General features: G+C 42.6%; 1 protein-coding gene across 2 annotated transcripts in view; it reads left to right on the plus strand.

Annotated features, from left to right (window-relative positions):
* CLASP2 (cytoplasmic linker associated protein 2) overlaps positions 1 to 22,957 on the plus strand; it is a 340,309-nt gene that overhangs the window by 125,635 nt on the left and 191,717 nt on the right. Inside the window, exon 7 of one of the 2 annotated variants that reach the window (XM_081933452.1) lies at positions 10,054 to 10,124. In XM_081933452.1, the coding sequence (XP_081789578.1) occupies positions 10,054 to 10,124 (71 nt within the window). Of the gene's footprint in view, positions 1 to 10,053; positions 10,125 to 14,161; positions 14,279 to 22,957 lie in introns of those variants that run through there. The other variant, XM_081933454.1, reaches the window with a different exon arrangement.

Raw genomic sequence — 22,957 nt, forward strand, 5'->3', positions numbered from 1 at the left:
CTTTGGCCTACCACACTTCTATTCTACTATGCTGTTGCTATAGTGGGGAATTGGGAGGGGGGATAGTATGGAGTGGAATGTTATGTAGCCAAAATAAAATTCCTTTCTAGATTGCCAAGATCATCCTTTGTCTTGGAACCTCTGCACCTGACCGGAACTGGATGGGTGGAACTGCCAGCATGGCAATGAAAGATTGGCCCATATGATGGACTTGTGGGTATGGGGGCAAGATCATGAATTTTAACTTGGGTGGGGAAAACTGAGAAGCTTCATATTCATGTTTTCCCAGATGTACAAGCATGGCTCTCTTAATAAATTGGAACTTTGAGCAGTACTTTGCTTTGGACTCTGATTTAATTTTGGATGTTATCTGGAACGCTGACAGAATATCTGTTTGCTCTTTCGCACAAGCACAGTCCCTCCTCCTCACTTATCCAAGTTCTAGCCAGAGGTACAGACACTGCCAAGTCTGGGTCCAAAGACGATTCAAAGAGTAGGTGGGCTTGAAGACCCCTTTTATTTCCCAAAGTCTTTGATTTGTTCAATACTGTAGGCGTTGTGGAGGATCTCCCATATTGGTGAGGCCCAACTTCTTTTGTCTGATTCAGATGACATTTTTTTCTTTTGTTTCCTTAAAGACATGACTCCTTCTTAACTGCTTTCCCTGAGGGTGCTAGACTCAGACTTGCTGGTCTCTGTCCCTCAGGCTAGTTGAGGATATGGGTATGTGTGGATGAATGTGTGAGTGTGTGTGCGTGTGCGTGTGTATGTGAAAGAGCAAATAGATATACAGTACATTGTAACAAGTAAAGTTTGCTGTTATTTTAAATTCACTGAATCTTCAATACTTTGTATTATATCTTACGTTATTTGACAGTATAGTCATTGAAATTAATCTGGTACATTGGGTGGAGGGTTATTAAGTGGATTTTCTTTAAAGTTTATTCAGAAATTGTTGATATTTTAAAGTGTATCCTTAGTATTTTCGCTGGTAAAATGTAAAGATTGTTATTTCACATTGCTAGCTCATATTAACACTATAAACAGAATGTTTTCAAGGTTAAGAAATATGAACCTATTGGCTAGTGTTAATCCTGTATCCCTGTTCTCTAATATACAAAATTGCATGATGAAACATGGGAAAGTTGCTAATATATAGTTTACATGTGCTCTATTGTATATATATTTGAAAAGGTATAGGTAGTTCTTGAAGTACAATTATAATGAAGCCTGCCTATTATGGTCATAATGTTAACTGAATCATGTTAAATGAACGAGCCCCATCCCTCCTCTCCCCAATACATAATCAAATGTATGGTTCATTAAGTGTGCATGTGGTTCCTCAGGGATAATGAAGACCTTGGGGTAGGTTTAGGTTTATTTGGATTTATATGCCGCCCTTCTCCAAAAGGACTCAGGTAGAGGGCCAGTTCAGCTGCCTCCAACCACTCAAGACTTTTCCCCATCCATTGAGATATCATGCTCACTTTCCACCCCTGGGGGTCCCTACAGCTTTGGCCTTCACCACACCAACTCCCTATTATCAATTATTCACTTACCTTTTGAAGATTTCCAAAGCTCCAAAACAGACTGGGCCATATAGCAGAAAAGCGGGTGAATTTTTCTCAGAACTGGGAAAGCTGGGGCTTTTTTCTTTTTAGATCTCACATTCTTATGCACACTCTTTTTTTGCAAAAGATGGACTTGTCTGTGAGAACTATCGCATCCCTGTAGGCCTCTTTTGGTTCCAGCCTGGGCAGCACCGCAGGAATCATCTGTGTGCTGCTGGGTAATTATTCAAATGAGTCACTTTGGGGATTATAACCCAAAAGCTAGTTTTGACTGGAGGAGGAAGAGGCAGGTTGTGGGTAATCACCCACAACTGGCCAAAGCCCTTCACAGCAGCACTGTTGCCAGGGATGGCCGAGCCCTTTGCAGCGAGCCAGGTCAATGTAGTTGATGGCAGCCCTACACTCTCCGCATTTGCTTGCCTCTGGTGAGTCCAGTTCGGAAGAGGAAGAGGAGTTGCAACTGACCGGGAAGGCATGCCAGGGGCTGAGGATGATGCTGTCTCGGGCCCCTCAGGCATTGAGGGAGATGGTCGACCAGACAGAGGGCTGCCTGCCTTCACAGACACGGGAGGATCAGCTGCTGAGTGGCAGGGGTGCTGATAGGCAGCTGATCTCCTCTGATGAGGAACTGCTGTCTACTCCACTTAATTCAAGGGCAAGGACAGTGAAGCATAGACAAGCCCAGAGGGTTGCAAGGCTACTCAGGATAAGGTTGCCCCACCCCTCCTCACAAGAAACACCTGGAGGGGAGTAACGTAAGGAGAAGAAGCCATGGAGAGTTAATCTTTGCCAGGAACAATTGTTTGCTTGGGTTACACTCAGCTTCAACTCGTGCCTGTTGCTGTTTGCCTTATCTCACTTGGAAGATTGCTCTTCACATTTTGTTTTGGACCTACCCTTCTCTTGTGGCTTGCATTTGGCTTTACTTCACTGTGCCCCTTTGAACTGTTTTTTCCTGGGACCTGTTTCTTGTCCTGAGGACTGTCCTTGTCTTGTGCCTGGACTCTGCCTTGTGGATTGGAGTTGGAATCTTGGATCTTGCTCCATGAGGAGACTTCTACTCTGTGGGCTTTGTACTGTTGGGACTGAGGGGGGCTGCCTTCAGGATAGTGTGGGGATGGAGCCTTACCAGTTGACTGGAACATTTGTTGAGAGAAATAAAGAACTCTCTAGAGGCATGCCTTGCCTTGACCATCTGAGTCATAACATGGTGCTTTGGTTGCTAGAACATGGGCTGAGCTCTCTGGCAGCAGAGAGCAGGCATCCCCATAGCTGTCCAGATCCCCATGAAAGGCCCATCCTTCAGGCGACCCTCAATGTCCGTGGCTGCGTTTTTATCCACTAGACCTCTCCCGTGCCAGATCAAGCTCAAGCATCCCATTTCTTCTGCTACACTTCACCAATTGCACTGCCTAGAGACTCAAAGAGAGAAAGAGCTTGGCTTTCCCTGGAGACAGTGCTGCTACGAAGGGCTTGGTTCTCCAGCTGCCAGTCTGACTACCAACCCACATCCCCCCGCCTCATCCCACCAAAACTAGCTTTTGGGCTGCAATCCCAAAGTCATTCATTTGATTCAGAAACCCAGCAGCACAGAGAAGGGTGCCTGCAGCGGCGCCTAAGCTGAACCCAAAGGAGGCCTATGAGATCTTGCATTCTCACAGACAATTCTATCTGTGTGCAGAAAGGTTCCTATGGCAGTGATGTCATAACTCTGAACTGTTGCTAAATGGACTGTCATAACTTGAGGATTACCTTATAGTTATAGTTATAGTTAGTTATAGTTTATTTAATTTATAGACCGCCCCCTCTCCCCGTAGGGACTCGGGGCGGTGTACAGACCATTCATAATCAAAACAACAGAAAATAACATAAGACATAGAGCAGAAACAACACACACCCACACTGTCTGTATATAAAACCCCAAAACCAATTTAAATAATTAAAAAACAATTTTAAAACCCGTTTAAAACCCCAATATAAAATTTAAAAAGTCATCCAGGAAAGTTAGTAATAGATGTTAAATACAGTTACGATTATAATTGTAATTAGGCCAGACCAGCTACTCGAAACAGGTGGGTCTTGAGTTTCTTGCGGAAGGAGCGGAGATCAGAGGTGGTTCTAATATCGGGGGGGAGGTCGTTCCAGAGGGTTGGGCCCATCACAGAGAAGGCCCTACTCCTAGGCACCGCCCGCCCGCACTGTTTAGCGGATGGTACCCGGAGGAGGCCCTCTCTGTGAGGGCGGATTGGTCGCAGGGATGTATGGGGTAGAATGCGATCCCGCAAATAACTAGGTCCCGAGCCATGGAGCGCTTTGAAGATGACGATCAACACCTTGAAACGCAACCGAAAGGCCACAGGTAGCCAGTGCAGCTCGCGCAGGAAAGGTGTTACATGGGAGTACCTAGTACTCCCCATAATAACCCACACGGCTGCATTCTGGACCAGCTGGAGCCTTCGGGTGCATCTCAAGGGGAGCCCCATGTAGAGAGCGTTACAGTAATCAAGGTGAGAAGTCACTAGGGCATGGGTGACTGTGCAAAGGGCGTCCCGCTCCAGTAAGGGACGCAATTGGCGCATCAGGCGAACCTGGTGGAACGCCCCCCTAACCACGGCCATCACATGATCATCTAGCGACAGCCGGGAATCTAGGAGGACGCCCAAATTGCGTACCCTATCCACTGGGGGCAGTTGTTCCCCCCCAATGGCCAGAGATGGAACACATTGGCTAAAGCGGGGCGCCGGTAGCCACAGCCACTCCGTCTTGGAAGGGTTGAGTTTGAGTCTGTTGTCGCCCATCCAGACCCGCACGGCTTCCAGACACCGGGACATCACCTCGACGGCTTCGTTGGGGTGGTTCGGGGTAGAAATGTACAACTGAGTGTCATCTGCATACAGATGGCACTCAACCCCAAATCCTCGAATGATCTTGCCCAGCGGTTTCATGTATGGGTTGAACAGGAGAGGGGAGAGGACCGACCCCTGTGGCACTCCACACGTGAGCGGCCTCAGGGTCGATCTCTGCTCTCCCGCCAACACACATTGTGTCCGACCGGAGAGGAAGGAGGAGAACCACCGCAAAACGGTGCCCCTCACCCCCATCCCCTCCAGACGACGCAATAGGATACCATGGTCGATGGTATCGAAAGCCGCTGAGAGGTCTAACAGGACTAAGATGGAGGAACAGCCCCCATCTTTCGCCCTCCAGAGATCATCCACCAACGCGACCAAAGCCGTCTCTGTGCTGTGACCGGGTCGGAAACCGGACTGGCGCGGGTCTAGATAAGTAATTTCCTCCAGGTGTCGAGGGAACTGCTGCGCCACCACACTCTCAACAACCTTCGCTAAGAAGGGAAGGTTGGAGACAGGACGATAATTGGCTAACTCAACTGGGTCTAGGGAAGGCCTCTTAAGTAGGGGCCTCACCACCGCCTCTTTCAAGGCGGTTGGCAGGAACCCCTCCTCCAGCGAGGCGTTCACCAGACCCAGGAGCCAGTCACGTGTAACCTCCCAGGTTGCCAGTACAAGCCAGGAGGGGCACGGGTCCAATAAACATGTGGGGGCCCGCAGTCGCCCGCGTAGCCTGTCCATATCCTCGGCGGCAACAGAGTCAAACTCCTCCCAGATAGGTACCTCAAGACTCGCCTCCGGTGTCTCCTCACGATCACTGAAGGGGACCCATTCGCTCCGGATCTGAGCGATTTTGTCCTGCAGATATTCCCCAAATTCCTCTGCCCTCCCCTGTAATGGGGCTTCCCGCGACCTCTGTGAAAGGAGGGAGCGGGTCACCCGGAACAGGGCGGCAGGGCGGTTTTCTGCAGACGCAATAAGGGTGGCATAATATCGACGTTTAGCCACCCTTAGTGCCACAAGGTAGGTCCGTAAATGGGCTCTTACCTGTGTTCGGTCAGATTCGGCACGAGAGGATCTCCATCTGCTCTCTAGGCGTCTCTTGTGGCGCTTCATCACCCTCAGCTCCTCGGAAAACCAAGGGGCCAGGGTGGTTCGCTGCCACCGGAGAGGCCGCAAGGGCGCCACCCGGTCCAAGGCCCCGGCCACCGCACTGTTCCATGCGGCCACCAGGTCCTCCATCCGGGAGCGGGTCAGGGCAACAGGAGGTGGCCCAAGCTCCGTCTGGAACCTATCTGGTTCCATCAGTCGCCTGGGGCGGAACCATCTAAGATCTTCTGGTTCCGCCTCCCCGCGATGGGGGGTGGCGTCAGGGAAGTCCAGCCGGAGAAGCGAGTGATCTGACCATGACAGGGGAGTGATCACCTGATCCCCTATTCCCAGATCACTCTTCCATCGACCAGAGATAAAAACAAGGTCCAGCATGTGTCCTCCCTCGTGTGTGGGGCCCTGAATTATTTGGGTCAGGTCCAAGGCTGTCATGGAAGCCATGAACTCCTGGGCTACCTCGGATGATTCACCCGTCGATGGCAAGTTGAAGTCCCCCATGACTAATAGTCTAGGGGTCTCAACTGCCACCTCCGCAATCACCTCGAGGAGCTCTGGCAGGGCCGCTGAAGCATAGCGAGGAGCCAAGTATGCAATCAGCAGGCCCAACTGACTCCCTGGGCCCCATCTCACACCTAGAGTCTCACATCCGGATATCTGAGGTACGGTGAATTCTCTCGGTGCCAGGACTTCCCGTATAATGACCGCTACCCCACCACCCCTACCCCAGGCACGAGGCTAATGGAATACACGGTATCCTGGTGGGCACATTTCCACGAGGGGCACACCCCCCTCGTGGCCCAACCAGGTTTCCGTGATCCCTGCAAGGTCCGGCTCCCCCTCAGAAACCAGGTCATGGATGAGGGGGGGCCTTATTAACAACGGACCTTGCGTTACATAACATCAGTCTCATGCCTCGGCTCTGTAAACCCTGACCACCTAGGATGCGGGGGTTGGTGCAAACGACCGGGCGTAACCAACGCCCCGGTCTCCCAACCGACTGCAGGATCTTCTTCTGTCCTCGCATCCACCCCTTCCTGCGACCGTTGGAATATAGGAACCCTCTAAAGGAACGTTATACTGACTCCCCTCCCCCGCTCCGCTCCCTTCCTCCTCAGCCCCACCTGTTCGCCTGGCTCTACTCCTATTCCTGGTCTGGCTAGACCCACCCCCCACCCTGGATCCCTTTAAAACATTTAAAAAACATTTACACAAAAACCCCCGGAGCCTCCTCTTCTTCCACCTCTCTGGATTAATACATCCGTCATCAAGGTGGGCTCTTGAAAGGGCAGAGGGCCATATTTGCGAGAGGGGGGACTCCCGCAATAAAATCAGGTCTACCCTAGAGTAAAAGTAAACCATGGTTCAGCAGGGCCTCAGATCGAATTGAGGGTGCTACAGATATTAAAATTACTTTACAAAGATGTTAAAATAGGTGCTGCATACAGCACTGAGTCCAGGAGAAAGGGAAATGCAGAGGGATATAGGAAGCCAGGGCCTGGATACTGATGATAAAAGGCCATAAGTCCTGGGTGGGGATAATGGGTGTAGCAGACCAGTCAATCAGTCTGTAAATGGTCTATAGATGGTCAAAGGATGGTCAAAGGATGGGTGGGCAGTAGAAAAACAGTAGGGAGACAATAAAAGCAGATGGTCGATAGATGGTAAACCGGGGATAGTAACAGGGCAAATGGTCAATGATGAAGATAAAGGGCTGCTACCTTCGCTCCTCCCCTCTCCTTCGCTCCAGCAGCAGCCATTGCCTCTCCCTGTGTATCCCCAGTATGTCCAGCACCTCAAATCGCCGAGTCGCGCTGCTCCAGCCCCAGGGGCCATTTCACCAACCTCCAGTGCCTCCTACGCCTCAGCCAGCCTCCAATCCTCACGCCAGCGTTTTGGCGCTTCGTCCCTTCGTCAGGCCTCCAGGGCTCCCAGCGCCCGGCTCCACGGCCTCTCCTGGCCCAACCAGCACTGAAAATGGCTTGCATCGCTCGTACTACGCCCAGCCGCTCCGCACGTTCGCACACACACCATATGCCACACACACGCCAGCCGCTTTCGTCCCAACTTTGCCCCGCCGTCCCACGCCGCCCCACGCCATCCACACCCGGCATCTCAACAGTGGAGGCGGAGGCTGAGGCGACGGAAACAGCCGTAGCAGCGGCCGGCCCTGGCTCTCTCTCCTGCTCTCCTGCTCTCCCGCTCTCTCACCCTCGCATTTTCGGCCGAGTTTTCCGATCGCCTGGCCACCCTGGGGACCCGTTGGGGTCGTGATGGAAAGCCAGGGTGACCCTCTCCTGGGCCCGGTCCTTCCAGCTAACGCAGGGGACCCAGTAGCATCCCTATTCACGCAGGCAAGCCCCGCACGCCTGCGGAGCTCAAGGGTAAGCCGCCATAGCTCCGGAAGCTCCTCCCAAGATCTATCTTAAAAGTTTATAATTCTATATGCATCTACTTTGTGCAATATCACCTAAATTTAGAGTAGGCTTTGCTATGCAAACTAGCTCTAGAGCATATTCAGAGTCAAAAAAGAAATATACTGTATATGCACAACAAAATTCATCTCCTGATCAAACTCAAGAGTGAATTATATTTCCCAGTATTTTTCATTTTGTCTTAATCTTACTCTTACCCCTGACATTTCATTTAATTTTTTGCACATAATATTTATTGATAGTCAAATTAATTGGCCTTTTTAATTTTGAACTGGACTTTATACAAAACGCAAAAGTGAGAGTGTGATGCTCTCTGCAGGATTGAATATAGAAAGTAAATTAGCCTTTCCCTTACTTTACATTGTTAAATTTGTGTGAAGATTGGTGGAACCAAAAGCAATGATTGGACAATACTGTATATTTCAGTGTATAAGACACACCCCCCCCAAAAAAGTGGGTGGAAATGTCTGTGTGTCTTACAGAGTGAGTGTTGCCATAGGCTTACCCACCCATTGGCCCTCACCCTTTGGCTTCTGCCTCCTAGCAATTTGCCTCCTTACAGCAAATAGCCTGGTCAGCTTCAGCACAGGCTGATTTAGCATGAGCAGTTGATTGGCGGTTGGATCTGTCTCCTGGAATACTGCCTATCAGCTGTTCCAGGCTGGGGGGATTTCTACCATCATCACCACCCATTGCCACTGATACCTATTACCGCCTCCGTGCGCCCCATTTTTGACCCGTTCCAGGTGGCAAGAATAGGTGGCAGCAGCAATCCCTGCTGCCTGGAACAGGCCAAAAATGGGGCATGTGGAGGCCAAAAACGAGACACATGGATGCCAAAAATGGTGTATGTACAAGCCAAAAACTGGACACGCAGAAGCAAAAATGGGGTGTGCAGAAGCAGTGATAGGTGGCAATGGGCGGTGGTGATCCCTGCAGCCTGGAACAGCTGTTCGGCTGTATTCTGGGAGGCAGATCCAACTGCCAATCAGCTGCTCGTGCTAAATCAGGCTCTGCTGAAGCTGACCAGACTGTTTGTTGTTTGCTGTAAGGATGCAAATTGCTGGTAGGCAGAGGCAGATTTTTTTTCTTGTTTTCCTCTTCAAAAGCTAGGTGCATCTTATAGTCTGGAGCATCTTATAAAAATATGGTATATTTGCCAAATTTTGCTAACTGTAAGTGTTTATGAGAATACCAGACAATAATAGTGTACATGGCAGAGGTACAATTAAAAAGCTACTGCTCTTGAAGAAACATTGCTGCCCATCTGTAATTGGTAAAATGTGGATAAGCTAGAAGGCTATTTAAATAATGTTCTGTGGATGGAGGAGACCAAACTAGAATCAAATAGAACTTTTTGTTTAAATGAAAATGTTTGACAAAAGACAAATATGGTATTCCACCAAAAGAACCTTACCCCATCTGTGAAACATTTGGTGGCAATATCATGGTTTGGGCCTACTTATTTACTTCTTATCCAGGATGTCTTGCTATCATTAATAAATAGTGAATTCCAAATTGTACTGGCAAATTCTACCAGAAAATGTCAAGATATCTGTCCAGGAAGTGAAGCTTAACAGAAAGTTAAGTTATGTAGCAAAACACGCAACGTCTATGATCAAAGCATTATTATAGCAGAAGAAAGTTAATACTCTGGAATAGCCGGTTTGACCTGAATCCTACAGTAAGGCTGTAGAAGAGGGCAGTCTGTTCAAGAAAGTCCACTATTATTCCTGATGTGAAATTGTTCTGTAAGATTAATGGACTAAACTACTTCCATGCTGATGTGAATTATTGGAAATGTGCTACCTGCCATTCAATATTAAGTAACTCTTATTTTACCAAATTATAAATGTACTTTTTGGTTTTAATCCTACTTTAGAAATAGATTAGGTTATCTTCACTATAATTTGTTAAACTGTACTACATTTAATTCTTTTTGTTTGTAAGAATGGCTTTTCTAAAACCTGGTGTTTGAACATAGAAAATAAAATGTTAAATTGTGTACATTAACTTAAATTATTATCCAAAATAATAATTTGGATTTGGAAGGGAAAAGTGCAAAATACTTACTCTGTTTGTATTTTTCAGATTGCAAACAATATTTATGAAATTTGATGAAGTAAAAAATAGTGACAGTATGATTTCAAGCAGTATCAGTGGTGAGTATGTGACTTTGGTATTAAAAGTAATCAATTATGTAACTTTGGTATTAAAAGATAATCAATTCTAAACGAATATGTAAAATGAGTTTAGAGTCTCTTATAACCTTAACTGTTTGTCATAAACATTAGATGTTAATTAATATGGTTGAAGAAAGTGTGTATTCTTTAAATACATCATGTAAACTTTATTGCTAGTATTTCTGCAGCTATAATAAGTCATATCAAAACTTCTTTCTTACTTATTGATATCAAATAGAAATCCATTATAGCAATCCATTATAGCAAGTTAGTATAATTAAATCCTTGCAGGCTTTACAGTAGTTTTTGAGATTATGGTCAGTTTTTGTTAATTAACAACAGTTTTTGTTGTTAATTTTGTTAACTAATTAATTTAAATTGATAATTTTCTGATTTTAAAGATTTATGACTTTTGAAATTTTGTTATTTATTTAATTTTATGATCATTTGTACTCCTTGATGCTTCTGTTTTGCTTGTAATTTCTGAAGAATTAGAGGTAGAAGTGATTTTTTGAAATTATGTAACATAGCATTTAATGGTTTGGATTTAGACTCAAGAAGGCTCAGGTTCAAATCCTCAGTCAGTGAAAGACTTATGAATGGTATTTTTATTCAAAGTCTTCAGTCTCCTCAATATAGTGCATCTAAAAAAAATTATGGTATGAAACAGAGGGGACCCACAAGGATATAGTTACAATTTTCCAGAGCATCTCCTCCTCAGGATGTAAATATAACAGATATATTAAAAAAATAAGATAATACAATTATCTCACTGTTTCATAAACTTTTTTTTTGCATTTTAATCACTTTTACACAGTTTATGGAAAATCTTGCTTCTAACAGTTTATTTATATCAAATGAAGTATAAGTCAATACACTAGTATAAAATTCTAATGTCTGTTTGATAGTTTTAACCTTCAGTTGGGCTAAATTGAAAATATACAGCAACAGTTATTAAACCAAAGTAACTCAAATAGCCTAGTTTACAGAATGCTAGAACCTGTGATTCAAGTGCAAATTGAATTTGGGGAAATTGTTGTCACTTTACTACCAATGTTTTGCTGCTGTTCCTCATTGCTGCTGTAGTCAGCTGCAATCATGTCATCCTCATTTCTTGATAGCTTTCCACAAATTGATGGGGAAGCCAGAAGGAATTGATATGATTGCCAATGATGGTTATCACCTTCCTACTACCGGTAGCAAAGGTTTTGTAAGGAGAAATTAGGTGGAGAAAGTGGCAGGAAAGGTATTAAGTTCCTTGATGAGTCTCCTACTCCTTCTATGCATTCTCAACTACTCTTGTCAGTTTCTCTGTGCTCATGCTATGCCTAGCCACTCAAGCAATCTCTTGCTCTCTTTTCCATCTGGCAACAGCCATACCTCAAGGAAAGGAAAAGAGGGAAAAGGGAAAAGGAAAAGACGTTTCTAATGCTCTCTGCCAGCATTCCACAAGCAAAGTCAATGGGGAAGTTCTGACAGGACCTGCAACATGCCCAATCTGCTGGATTAAGTTGGGCAAATAAAGATGATTTCACAGTAGCCCAGTCCTAAACCATGTAGGTCCTTAAGGTGACAACCAACACCTTGAATGGCATCTGGAAACACACTGGTACCAGTGCAGCTTGTGTAATAGTGGTGTTACATTGTGCAGTGTATCCAGCATCATTTACTACCTGTGCAGCCCCATTGTGCACCAGTTGAAGTTTCTGAATGGTTTTCAGAAGGACACCACAGGTACAATAATCTAAGTGAGAGGTTACAAGAGCATGGGAGATAGTGACTAAGACCTGACCTTCTGAATGCTCCTTATTGAGAATTGCAGTCTTCAAGATTGCCTCTTCTCCATAAGTACAAAAGTGTGTGAAGTTGTTTTGGGTCCTTCCTAGTCTCCCCTTCAAAAAACAGGGAGCAAGACAGCCACCAAATAACCAGCTTTGATGGTAAAATCTGCTGATCATCGACGAGAACAAAAGAATCACCCACCATTCAGCATTCTATATAGGGGGAATGTATGGAGAAGAAATTATTTGTATTTTTAATGAGTTGTAGCCTGGACAACAAAAAGGTTATTCACTTTTTTTCCCCAGTGCAATCTACTGATAGTGAGTGGATCGATTTTGTTATATCTTATCCCAAGAGTTCAGGAATGGATTAGGCGGAGAGATAGTAATCCACTGCCCATTTTCCAGTGAATTATATTATTAACCAGGGATTTTAACATAGATCTTGGTTCTTGTATTTCAATTGCAATTATAGGCAACGTCCGCTTATTTAATTTGTTTCTGCATCATTTTTGCAATTTATAAAAGAAGATTTCTAGACTTTTTTCTTAAGGGTGAGAGACTAATAAAGTCATACAAAAATGGTTGAAGTAATCATTTTTTATATGACTTTATTAGTCTCTCACATTGTTGTAGATGAATTATTGTTGCTAAAGTTAGCTATTGCTGCTAAAGATAGTTCTACAAGCTATTGAATCATAGATATACTCGTTCTTAGATTTTCAGACATGACTTCCATTTTGGCTTTCTTTTTGTAAAACAGATGATGTCATGGTATAATATATCATGTGTTGTTGTATTTGTCTACTTTTAAGAACGGCTAAGGATCAGATCATTTTTAATATGTCTTGATACATAGTAAAATCAAAGAGGATGTACTTACTTTTTCACATGAGTCTATATTGTTTAGGAAATTTAGAGGCTTTAGTTTTGGACCACATTATCCCAGAGGAATCTCCAAATTTTCATCTGCATCAAATAATTTATTTCTTACAAAATCTGTTTAGAATTGGGCATTTTAAGGGATTGTGGTTGTATTGGGTCTGGGTATAATTAAGAGAACTATTTTTAGTAATTGGAAAACTTGGATTATTCCTGATGTTAAGGATTGGTTTCAAGGGATAATGGGTATAAGGGGTATTTTTGAAAATGCAGATTTGCCATTCATCAAAAAATGATTCCATACAAGCTTTGGTGGCATAGAATTTATGTTGTTTGATTAGGTTAGAGAACTATTATTTTTAAGTATATTTAGAAACATGCTTGCCATTTGATTAATAAATGGCAGAATCTCAATACATACGTGGGTGAAAGTACATAGACTGTCAAGATCTGAGTAAAACTCTCTGCATTTAAATTTATGAGTCTACTGTACTGCAGTATACAAATACATTTTAACTGTATGTCCTAATTTAAATGGCTTACTGAATTAAAGATTTAATTTGCAAACATATGTATGTGTTCTGAATTCCACTTTTATTATATATTTGTAAAACTTTGGTGGGGAATTTATGAATATCTATGAAATGGGAGTCTGGCAAGCAATGTAAGACAGCTTGCTCTTATTGTGTGGTTGATTCAGATTTATGTCACTGGCTTTATCCAAAACAGTGGTACAGCTTTCTTTGAACAGAAAAGCCTTTGACAGTGTGCCTTTGACATGATTGTTTACAACAGCCGGAGATAGTTGTGTACTATTGGGGACTGAGAACACAGAAGAAAAGGCGGGGGGGGGGGAGGAAGGGGGGGCAAACAAAACTATCATGTTCTATTTTATCTTATGATTGTTCGTAAATGTCTTATTTTGCTTATCTTTTTTGGCTGTAGTAAGATTTCACTAGATACTATTGCACCAATACAAATCAGATAATCATTTTGGTCATGTGACTAATCCTGATTATACATAAATCCTTAGGGATTGTAAGCAAGACATGTTCCTAAACACATGCCTTCTGTTTTGATGATTGCATTAAAAGTCCTTGTGGAATGAATTTCATTGGTTGTAAGCCGATTCTTCAAAGAAAAAAGGCAAGAGCAATGATAAAAATAAAAGAGATGGAGAATCTTACTATGATATTGAAATGCCTCATTGGTATATGCAGTAATCAGGTTTATTGTAATAGATAGAAGGAGTTTCCTAAAACAAGATGGACTTTTATTTTGAAGTGGCATAGCAGCTGTTGCTTGTTGCAGTATAAAGCTGCAGATCTGACTGGGTCACACAGTGCTGTGTCTGTTTTCACACTGCACTGAATTGAGAGTGGCGCAGGAACATACAGTCTTGTACTGTATTTGGTTTCTTTGAAAAAATCATTTGGTAATATTTTAACTGAGCAATGGCAGTTGGGGATGGTGAGTACCATTTTCAGTTTAAATATTTTTATTATTTAAACATAATTGATCATTTAGTAATCAAAAAATTAAAAATAACCCTACCATTGATATAATTAATATGAAGATTTGAATTTGTTGCACTTGAATGTTGAAAACCCTCACTAAGCATATGAAATGCATATTGTACCGTAATTTATTTAAGGTTTTTAACTATTTAAAATTAGGCTTAGGTAGATGTACAAGTAGTATACATCTATCAGTAAAAAGCTCTATTTCTTTCAGTTGTGCACCTGGTTTTATGTTCTGAGAAGCTGAACATGTCATCTTAACCTGGCTACAAATTAGTGTAAATGTATCCTTACTTTATTGTGATGTTATACTTTTTGTCAAATAAAAAGGAGGATAATCTTTAAAGAACAAAGATACATGAAAGTCCTGACCTAAGACTGCTGTATAATTTGGATCTTATAGAGTAGGTTGTCATGGTCATCATCTTACACAATCTACTTTGAGCATCTTAGCCCAATAAAAATTAAAATGTGTTAATTACTTTGTTTTAAATATGTTGTTCAAATATACTATTCTTTAGATATTTTATGATGTTATGGACAATGTATTGTTTCCTTTTATGGAACTTGATATATAATCTCCATATCTTATAAATACGTCAGCTTTAAGTTTATTCTGCACCTTACATTTGGTTTTCAAGATAATCTATTTATAGTTTAGTTTTCCAGTAGGAATAAATAATATGTTTGAAGGTGAAAGCATTGAATTATTGCTGGTACATATCTATTTGTGAAATGAGTTTTCTTACTGTATGAATTCCCATACAGTAGGAAATATTTATATTCCAGTACTTAGAAATTAAGAAAAATTTTGAATTTAATAATATTATATGCACTGTCACATCACTGACAGTTTATAAATGTATTTGTGTTGCAAATTCATATCCGCTTATGTAATTACAGCTGTTTAATTATGAGCTTTCTCTGTATCCTTTAATCTTCCTTATCTGGAAACTTTTATATACCTAATATTGCATCGATTGTTATGATAAATTTATAAAATGTAATATAGAATAACAGAGTTGGAAGGGACCTTAGAAGTCTTCTAGTCCAACCTCCTGCTTAGGCAGGAAACCCTACACCTCTTCAGACAGATGGTTATCCAACCTCTTCTTTAAAACTTCCAGCATCTGGAGACAAGTTAAGGTTCATAACTTATTAATAATGTTCATATTTAGATTAATCATCATTTTGTGCTAGCTTTGCATGTGAAAAAGGTTATTTTTTATGTTTTACACATTTCTGCAAAGTGGGATTTTACTTTCTCTGCAACATATATTAAAACTTTCTGAAATACAGCCAGATTCGAAACAAGTCTTATTAAACATTGTAAACCTTTTTATAGATATTTTTTTGCATCATTTATGGACTCATTTTTAATCAGGACATTATTTACTTTAAATACAGTAGCAAAGTATGCTTGAATAACTATCATGGGCAAGAATCTAATTGTTATGCCAAGTATTTGGTTTCTGAATAAATAATGCAGCGTGATTTCAGGTAAAATTGGTATGAAAAAATCTTGAGGAAATGTCAGATAATTGCAGTCCTCTAAAAGATTCTGTAAGCATATTGTAAGTTGAACTGGGAAGTAATTAAAGAATTATCCATATATCCAGATAAATTATGGTAATGGTAAAGAGACAATGTGATATATTGGTAATGTGTTCAATTGGCACCCAAAGGCAAATCCAGTCTCAAATATTGGGAAGTTTACTTTGGGTGATTTTAATTCGAATACTACTAAAAAAAACTGATGAGAGATTTGCGTGTGTGTGTGTGTGTGCGTGTGAGAGAGAGAGAGAGAGAGAGGGAGGGAGGGAGAGAGAGAGAGAGAGAGAGAAATACTATATTGGTTTTTATTGTAAATAGTTGGAAGCAGTGGTGGGTTTCTGCCGGATCGCACCGGATCGCGCGATCCGGTTGGCCAATGAACCCGGAAGTAAGTTTCCTGCCCCGCCCCTTTCACGGGACGGCGCTTGCCTGCGCTCCACCAGCTCGGGCGCGACCGGAGAAGTTTCTCTTCTCAGAAATGTCTTCAGTGGAGCGGTGGCAGCCTGCGTCCCTTTCAGGAGCTCCACTGAGGAAGCTTCTCTGGTCGCACCCAAGCTGGTTCACGCTGCAAAGACGAAATGCCAGCCTTCGGGTTGCAAACCCCACCTGCCTCCCCTTCGCGCCTCTTGCAGCTGCCAGCTGCTCAGGAAAGGCGGGAGGCTTCAGCTGGCCAACTTGTGTAAGGCAAGACAGGCAAGCTGGTGGGCGCATGCCCAGGACAACGTAGAAGGTGCAGAATCAGCTCTGTCTGAAGGCGAGAAGGCTCGGAGTTACCACCACCCCTGCTTGGATCCTCTTCTTTAGGGGTCAGCGGAGGATCGGCTGCGACAGCCTTGCAGAGCAGCGCGTGGAGCCCGTCTCCCCGGGGCTTTTCCTTCAGCTGGTAGGAGGAGGAGAGAGACGGACTCCGTGCGCTGCTCTGCAAGGCTGTCGCAGCCGATCCTCCGCTAACCCCTAAAGAAGAGGATCCACCACCGCTTCTTCTTTAGGGGTCAGCGGAGGATCGGCTGCGACAGCCTTGCAGAGCAGCGCGCGGAGTCCGTCTCTCTCCTCCTCCTACCAGCCAAAGGAAAAGCCCCAGGGAGACGGGCTCCACGCGCTGCTCTGCAAGGCTGTTGCAGCCGATCCTCCCCTGACCCCTAAAGAAGAGGATCCACCACCGCTTCTTCTTTAGGGGTCAGCGGAGGATCGACTGTGACAGCCTTGCAGAGCAGCGCACGGAGTCCGTCTCTCTCCTCCTCCTACCAGCCAAAGGAAAAGCCCCGGGGAGACGGGCTCCACGCGCTGCTCTGCAAGACTGTCGCAGCCGATCCTCCGCTGACCCCTAACGAAGAGGATCCACCACCGCTTCTTCTGTAGGGGTCAGCGGAGGATCGGCTGTGACAGCCTTGCAGAGCAGCGCGCGGAGTCCATCTCTCTCCTCCTCCTACCAGCCGAAGGAAAAGCCCCGGGGAGACGGGCTCCACGCGCTGCTCTGCAAGACTGTCGCAGCCGATCCTCCGCTGACCCCTAAAGAAGAGGATCCACCACCGCTTCTTCTTTAGGGGACAGCGGAGGATCGGCTGCGACAGCCTTGCAGAGCAGCGCGCGGAGTCCGTCTCTCTCCTCCTCCTACCAGCCGAAGGAAAAGCCCCAGGGAGACGGGCTCCACACGCTGCTCTGCCGGGCTGCAGCGCGCGGAGCCCGTCTCCCCGGGGCTTTTCCTTCAGCTGCAGGAGGAGGAGAGAGAAGCCACTTCGGCCACTCTCTTCCAGACGCCCAGCTGGGACCGAAAAGGCGCCCTTTTGACCAAGAAGGGATCAGCTGTGGATGTGGAACTGCGGGGGTCTTTCATGTGCGTAAGCTGAGCAGAAGGAACATCCGTTCCTCAAACCCGGACAGCGCTACTCCCACCTCCCCATTGTCCGAGTTGCAGCAAGTGAAGTGCCACGGGCGGCAGGCAAAACGAGGCTTCTTTGCCAGCCTCCCAGGTGGCAAAACAGAAATTTTTGCCAACTGGAAGGTATGTGTGTGTGTGGGGGGGAGAGTGAGAAAGAAAGAGTAAGAGAGAAAGGAAGGAAGGGAGAGAGAGAGAAAGAGAGAGAGAGACAAAGATAGAAAGAGAAAGAGAGAAAGAAAAAGAAGGAAAGAGAAAGAAAGAACGTTGGAGAGAGAGACACAAGAAGGATGGAGGGAAGGGAGGGAGGAGGGAGGAAATAAGTGGGGGAAAGAGACGAAAGAAAGAAAGAAGAAAGAAAGAAAGAAGGAAGGAAGACAGAGGAAGAGAAATGAAGGAAAGAAAGAAAGAGGGAAAAAGAGGCACAAGAAGGAATGAAGAAAGAAAGTAAGTGGGGGAGAGAGACACAAGAAAGAAAGAAGAAGGAAGGAAGAAAGGAAGAGGGAGAGAGAGACACAAGGAAGGAAGGAAGGAAAGGAAGGAAGGAAGGAAGGAAAGAAAGGAAGGAAGGAAGGAAAGAAAGAGGGAGGGAGAGACACAAGAAAGAAAGGAAGAAGGAAGGAAGAAAGAAAAAGAAAGAAAGAAAAAGGAAGAGAACTTATGATCACAATTGAGACCAAAATTTTGGTTCCTAAGCAAGAGTATTGTTAATTGAGTTTCACCACATTTACAAGTTGGTCACTCCCACCCGGTCACATGACCGCTAAGCCACACCCACAAAATAGGCCACACCTACGGAATAGGTTCTAAAAAAATTTGAAACCCACCACTGGTTGGAAGGTTCAGATTTGTTGAGAAGGCATACATGGATTAATTCCTGATGCAAATCATTTTAAATAACTTGTTAAAATAGATTGTCCTATAACATGCTATATATAATATCAAATTGGAGTACATTTAACAAACTTCCTTGTACTTTAAATGATAAAAAATGTATTTCAAAATAGATTGAAGCTATTACATGCTTCTGTATAGTGCTGTCATATGCAAGGAAATATTCACACATTGTCCTTGACCTCATTTTTTAAGGTCTTAAGTATGTTTAATTTTTCCCGCTTGTAAGCAATCCACATTTCAATGTTTTTCTAGACCGAAGCAATTTCAAAATACTATTTACTTCTGGCAGGAATAGCATTGTTTTAAGGAGAAAATATATTCAGTTCACCCATGGAATTATAAAAAATTAATGCACTATGTTGCAAAAAAACCATGCTAACTTCTACTATGACAATTGTATCCACATTTCCCAATATTTTCATACTAATAAAATAAAGACCTTACATAAAGAAATAAAGGGAGTTCTTGTTCCCTTTATTTCCCATACCCTTCCTCTAGCAGAAGATATCCTGAGAATATTATATTTCCCTAAATGAGAAATGGAGAAACGTGCTCTTGGAGACAGAAAGCAACCCCCACTTTTTCTTAATTGCCCCAGCAGATATTTTGTGTCCATTTAAAAAAAAAATGGGCCAACCTATTCAGAAACCAAACTGAGAAGGCCATCTTTTAGAAATGTAGATTTGGTAATCCATTCAAGACAAGATATTTTGAAACAAGGGCAGAATGGTAGGATTCGTCCCCACCCAAGAGCCAAAACAGGACAAAAGCCATTAAGCCACAATAGGAATTGCCCAACACCCTTTCAGACATTGCATCACCCTCAGAAACTTCAACCAAACTTAGCTCACACACCTAGGATTTGTACTTTACCTATAGAGACAGCTATGACCCTCACATAACCCCTACATGGCCCCATGGGACTCTGACAACAGCCAATAGAATACAAGTTCCTGCACAGGAACAGGAAGTTCAAGTGCAAAGGAAGGGTTTAAAAACCTCTCACTCTCAACTCCATTTTGTCAGCTGTACCAGAACCACGTACTTGGTGATTCTGTTCATCATTAAACCATCTTTCCAAACAGCCTCCATGTTTACAGTGTCTTTCCCCCTGCTTGGAACTGAACCAGATAGTAATTTCTTCCCACACCTGATAGACATTATTTTGTACATATTGCCTTCAGTACAATCCTTGTACTTACTGCTTTACAGTTCTTGTAAACTCATACTTATGTCATCAGTGATAATATCTTGCTACCTTGCCCTCTAATGGTGTCTTTTTCAGTTTCCTTCAAATTTTCTAAGCTTCAAGAAGCTCTCCTGTGACTATTGCATTAATGTGTGCAAAATATTTAAGCTTTGATTTCATTATTAGTGCTCTCAATGAGCAATATAGTTTTACTTAGAAAATAGAGTCTTGGTAGGGACTTTGGAGGCCTTCCGTCCTGCCCACTGCAGGAATTTTCAGATCATCCCAAACAAATTGATGTTAAATGTTTGCTTGAAAACTTCCAGTGAAGCATCATCCTCAACTCCAGGATGTGTTCCACGATTTAGTTGCTTTTAAGGTTTAGACCCTCCTCCTTTTTTCAGGCTTGGATCTGTCTATGCAAAGCTTCCATCCATTGGTTCCTATCCTATCCTATCCTCAAACAGTACCAAAAATAAATCCACACACTCTTCAAATTCCCCTGTTGTTTTTTAGGCTAAACTATTTTCATAGTAGGGTAAGCATTTAACTTCCACGTTTCAAGTTCCTTGCTGTCTTTGCTGCTGTTCTTTGCATTTTGTTTATTTCTTTAGCATCCTCCTTTTATTGTGACCAAACTAGTCACAGTATTTAAGTGCATTCTGACTAGTGCTATGTTTAATTATTTTAATTATACCTCTGCTGTTGATATTAGCTGTTTTGGCTTCTGCATGCTGGGTCATGCTTTCTTTGTGGTCTACCAGGAAATACAATTTCTTCTCAAAAGTACTACTGTCAAAGCAGGTATCACCTATCTTATTTTGGGAGCAGGGTTCTACTTAAGTGTTGAACTTTGCATTTCCTTTTGTAGAATAGCATTTTGTTGGGTAGAGACCAGTGTTCAAATCTCAGGAACCTTTTGAAATGTGAGGCTGCCTTCTTGAGAGATTGGTTAGCAATTCACCCCATCTTTGTGTCTTCTGCAATTTTGATGAGTACCCTTAAGTCATTTGAAAGGAGTTAAAGCACCCGGGCCCAGAATAGAATACCAAGATTCCTCACTGCATATCTTTTTACCAATACTTCATCTAGTTTTGAATGATTTATACTTCTTGAACTTCAAATATCCTAGTTTGAAATCATCAATTTTTCTTCATTGATTCTTTTGATGATCCAGTTTCCACAGTTGGGAAAGTCTTGGCCTCAGTAATGTACCTTTGTTGTAAAAGCAGTGACTTTTACTAACATTTAACATTTTGTGTAAATGTATTATAGTTTTTCTACTGAGTAGAAGATATTGCTATTTCATGACTATCATTATCCCTATGAATGTTGAACTTAGGTAGACAAAGCTAGCATTGTCTCAGTTTCACCTCTTTCTCCTTATATTGGACTGACATTACCTATTAATAGTGTTTGTTTTAATATTCAACAGTTATATTCCTGTTTATAAGCTACAAGTAGGGCTTTAACTGCATGAGAGTGTTATGCAGATCTGCTGCAGTTTGGTGTGCTGGAAACTGGCTTAGCTGCTTTCAGATAAAAACAGAAAGGATAAAGATATAGAAAAGAAAAAGACATAGGATAGTCTATTTAAGCAGGAGTACTTTTTCTGATTTTCTAGATGTGCAAGAAACATTTTTACATGATACATTTTTTGGAAAATGTATTGTACTAAATTTCCTGAAAAATTCCTGCATATTCTAAGATCTGAGGCTACAGGGGATAAATTCCACTAGCTTCTTACCCAGCAACTTCTGCTTCATTTTTAAATAGGTAAATTTAATAATGCAGAGCATATAACTCTAGTTCAGTAACTACATCTCATCCTTTTAAATTAAATCACATGTGTTAAAAGCCAATTTAAAAGCATGTTATTAAAAAGTGAATTGTATAAATTAATGGTTCATGTTGGCTAAAATAACTAAAATGCAGTTCTTAAATTGTTATCAATATATTGCATTGGCTGTTTGACTTGCCTTGGCCATGTTTAATAAATTTACCAAAGAAATAAAAAAAAAATATCTGGAGAAGAATTTGATGAAAGCAATTTAAAATGAATTTGGAATAAAATATGATTTAAAATGAAATGGGAATAAAATTCCATGATGGCGAATGCGAGCCGTTGTCCCAATTCAGCTCTGATGCACATGTGCGTGTGCCTCCCACTGACCAGCTGGTCTTTGGGTCTCTGCTGCGCATGTGGGGAAGGGTGCATGTAAGAGTGCATGTGCGGGGGTGCATTCGCATTGCATTTTGGGGGTTCAGGCGCATGCACACGCTTTGGGCACTCGGTCCGGAAAAGGTTAGCCATCACTGGTCTAGTTAATATATTTCAATAGCATTAAAATACTTCTGAATTATTTTGATTAAAATTGTGTATATTTTATGTATATTTTTGTGTATATTTTTATAAAATTGTATATAAAATTGTGTATATTTTAGACAGGCTATGCAAGATTTCCTATTTCCTTTCCCTTTTTTCTTCATAACTAATTTGCTGAGCTTATTCTGCAGGTAGATTGGTTATTAATGTTTTTGTTTTTTGCCTGACGTAGTGCACCACCCCTAGTTCTTTGGGGTTCACACTTGTAATGAAAGCATTCTGGGCAAATGTGTTTTCTTTTCCAGTTCATACCAATTCCTTTTACAAATATTATACTGTGGTCTCACTCAAAGGAAATGTTAAATTTAAAATTGCTTTTCTAATTGATGGTGTGTATATTTCTAACCTTTGTACAGTTAGTTAAAAGAGTATATGTGTGTGTGTGTGTGTGTGTATGTGTGTGTGTGTGTATATATATATATATATATATATATATATATATATATATATATATATATATGTGTGTGTGTGTGTGTGTGTGTGTGTGTGTGTGTGTGTTACAACCCCTGGTATGCCCAAATATGGGAGGAAGGTCACTACTCTCTCTTTCTGTCCTTCGGCTCATCACAGAAGACCATGCAGGCAGAAAACCATATTTTTATTTTTAATGTTGCCTTTTTATATTTGTGTTGTATTTGTACTGATAAATAAATAAAGGGAGACTAGTATAGATCTATTTCGAGCTAAATAGCTCTCATCAGCTAGCCATACCCTTACTGGGATTTGA

This window comes from Natrix helvetica, assembly GCF_964273705.1.
Source record: "Natrix helvetica genome assembly, chromosome: Z".
NCBI lineage: Eukaryota > Metazoa > Chordata > Lepidosauria > Squamata > Natricidae > Natrix > Natrix helvetica.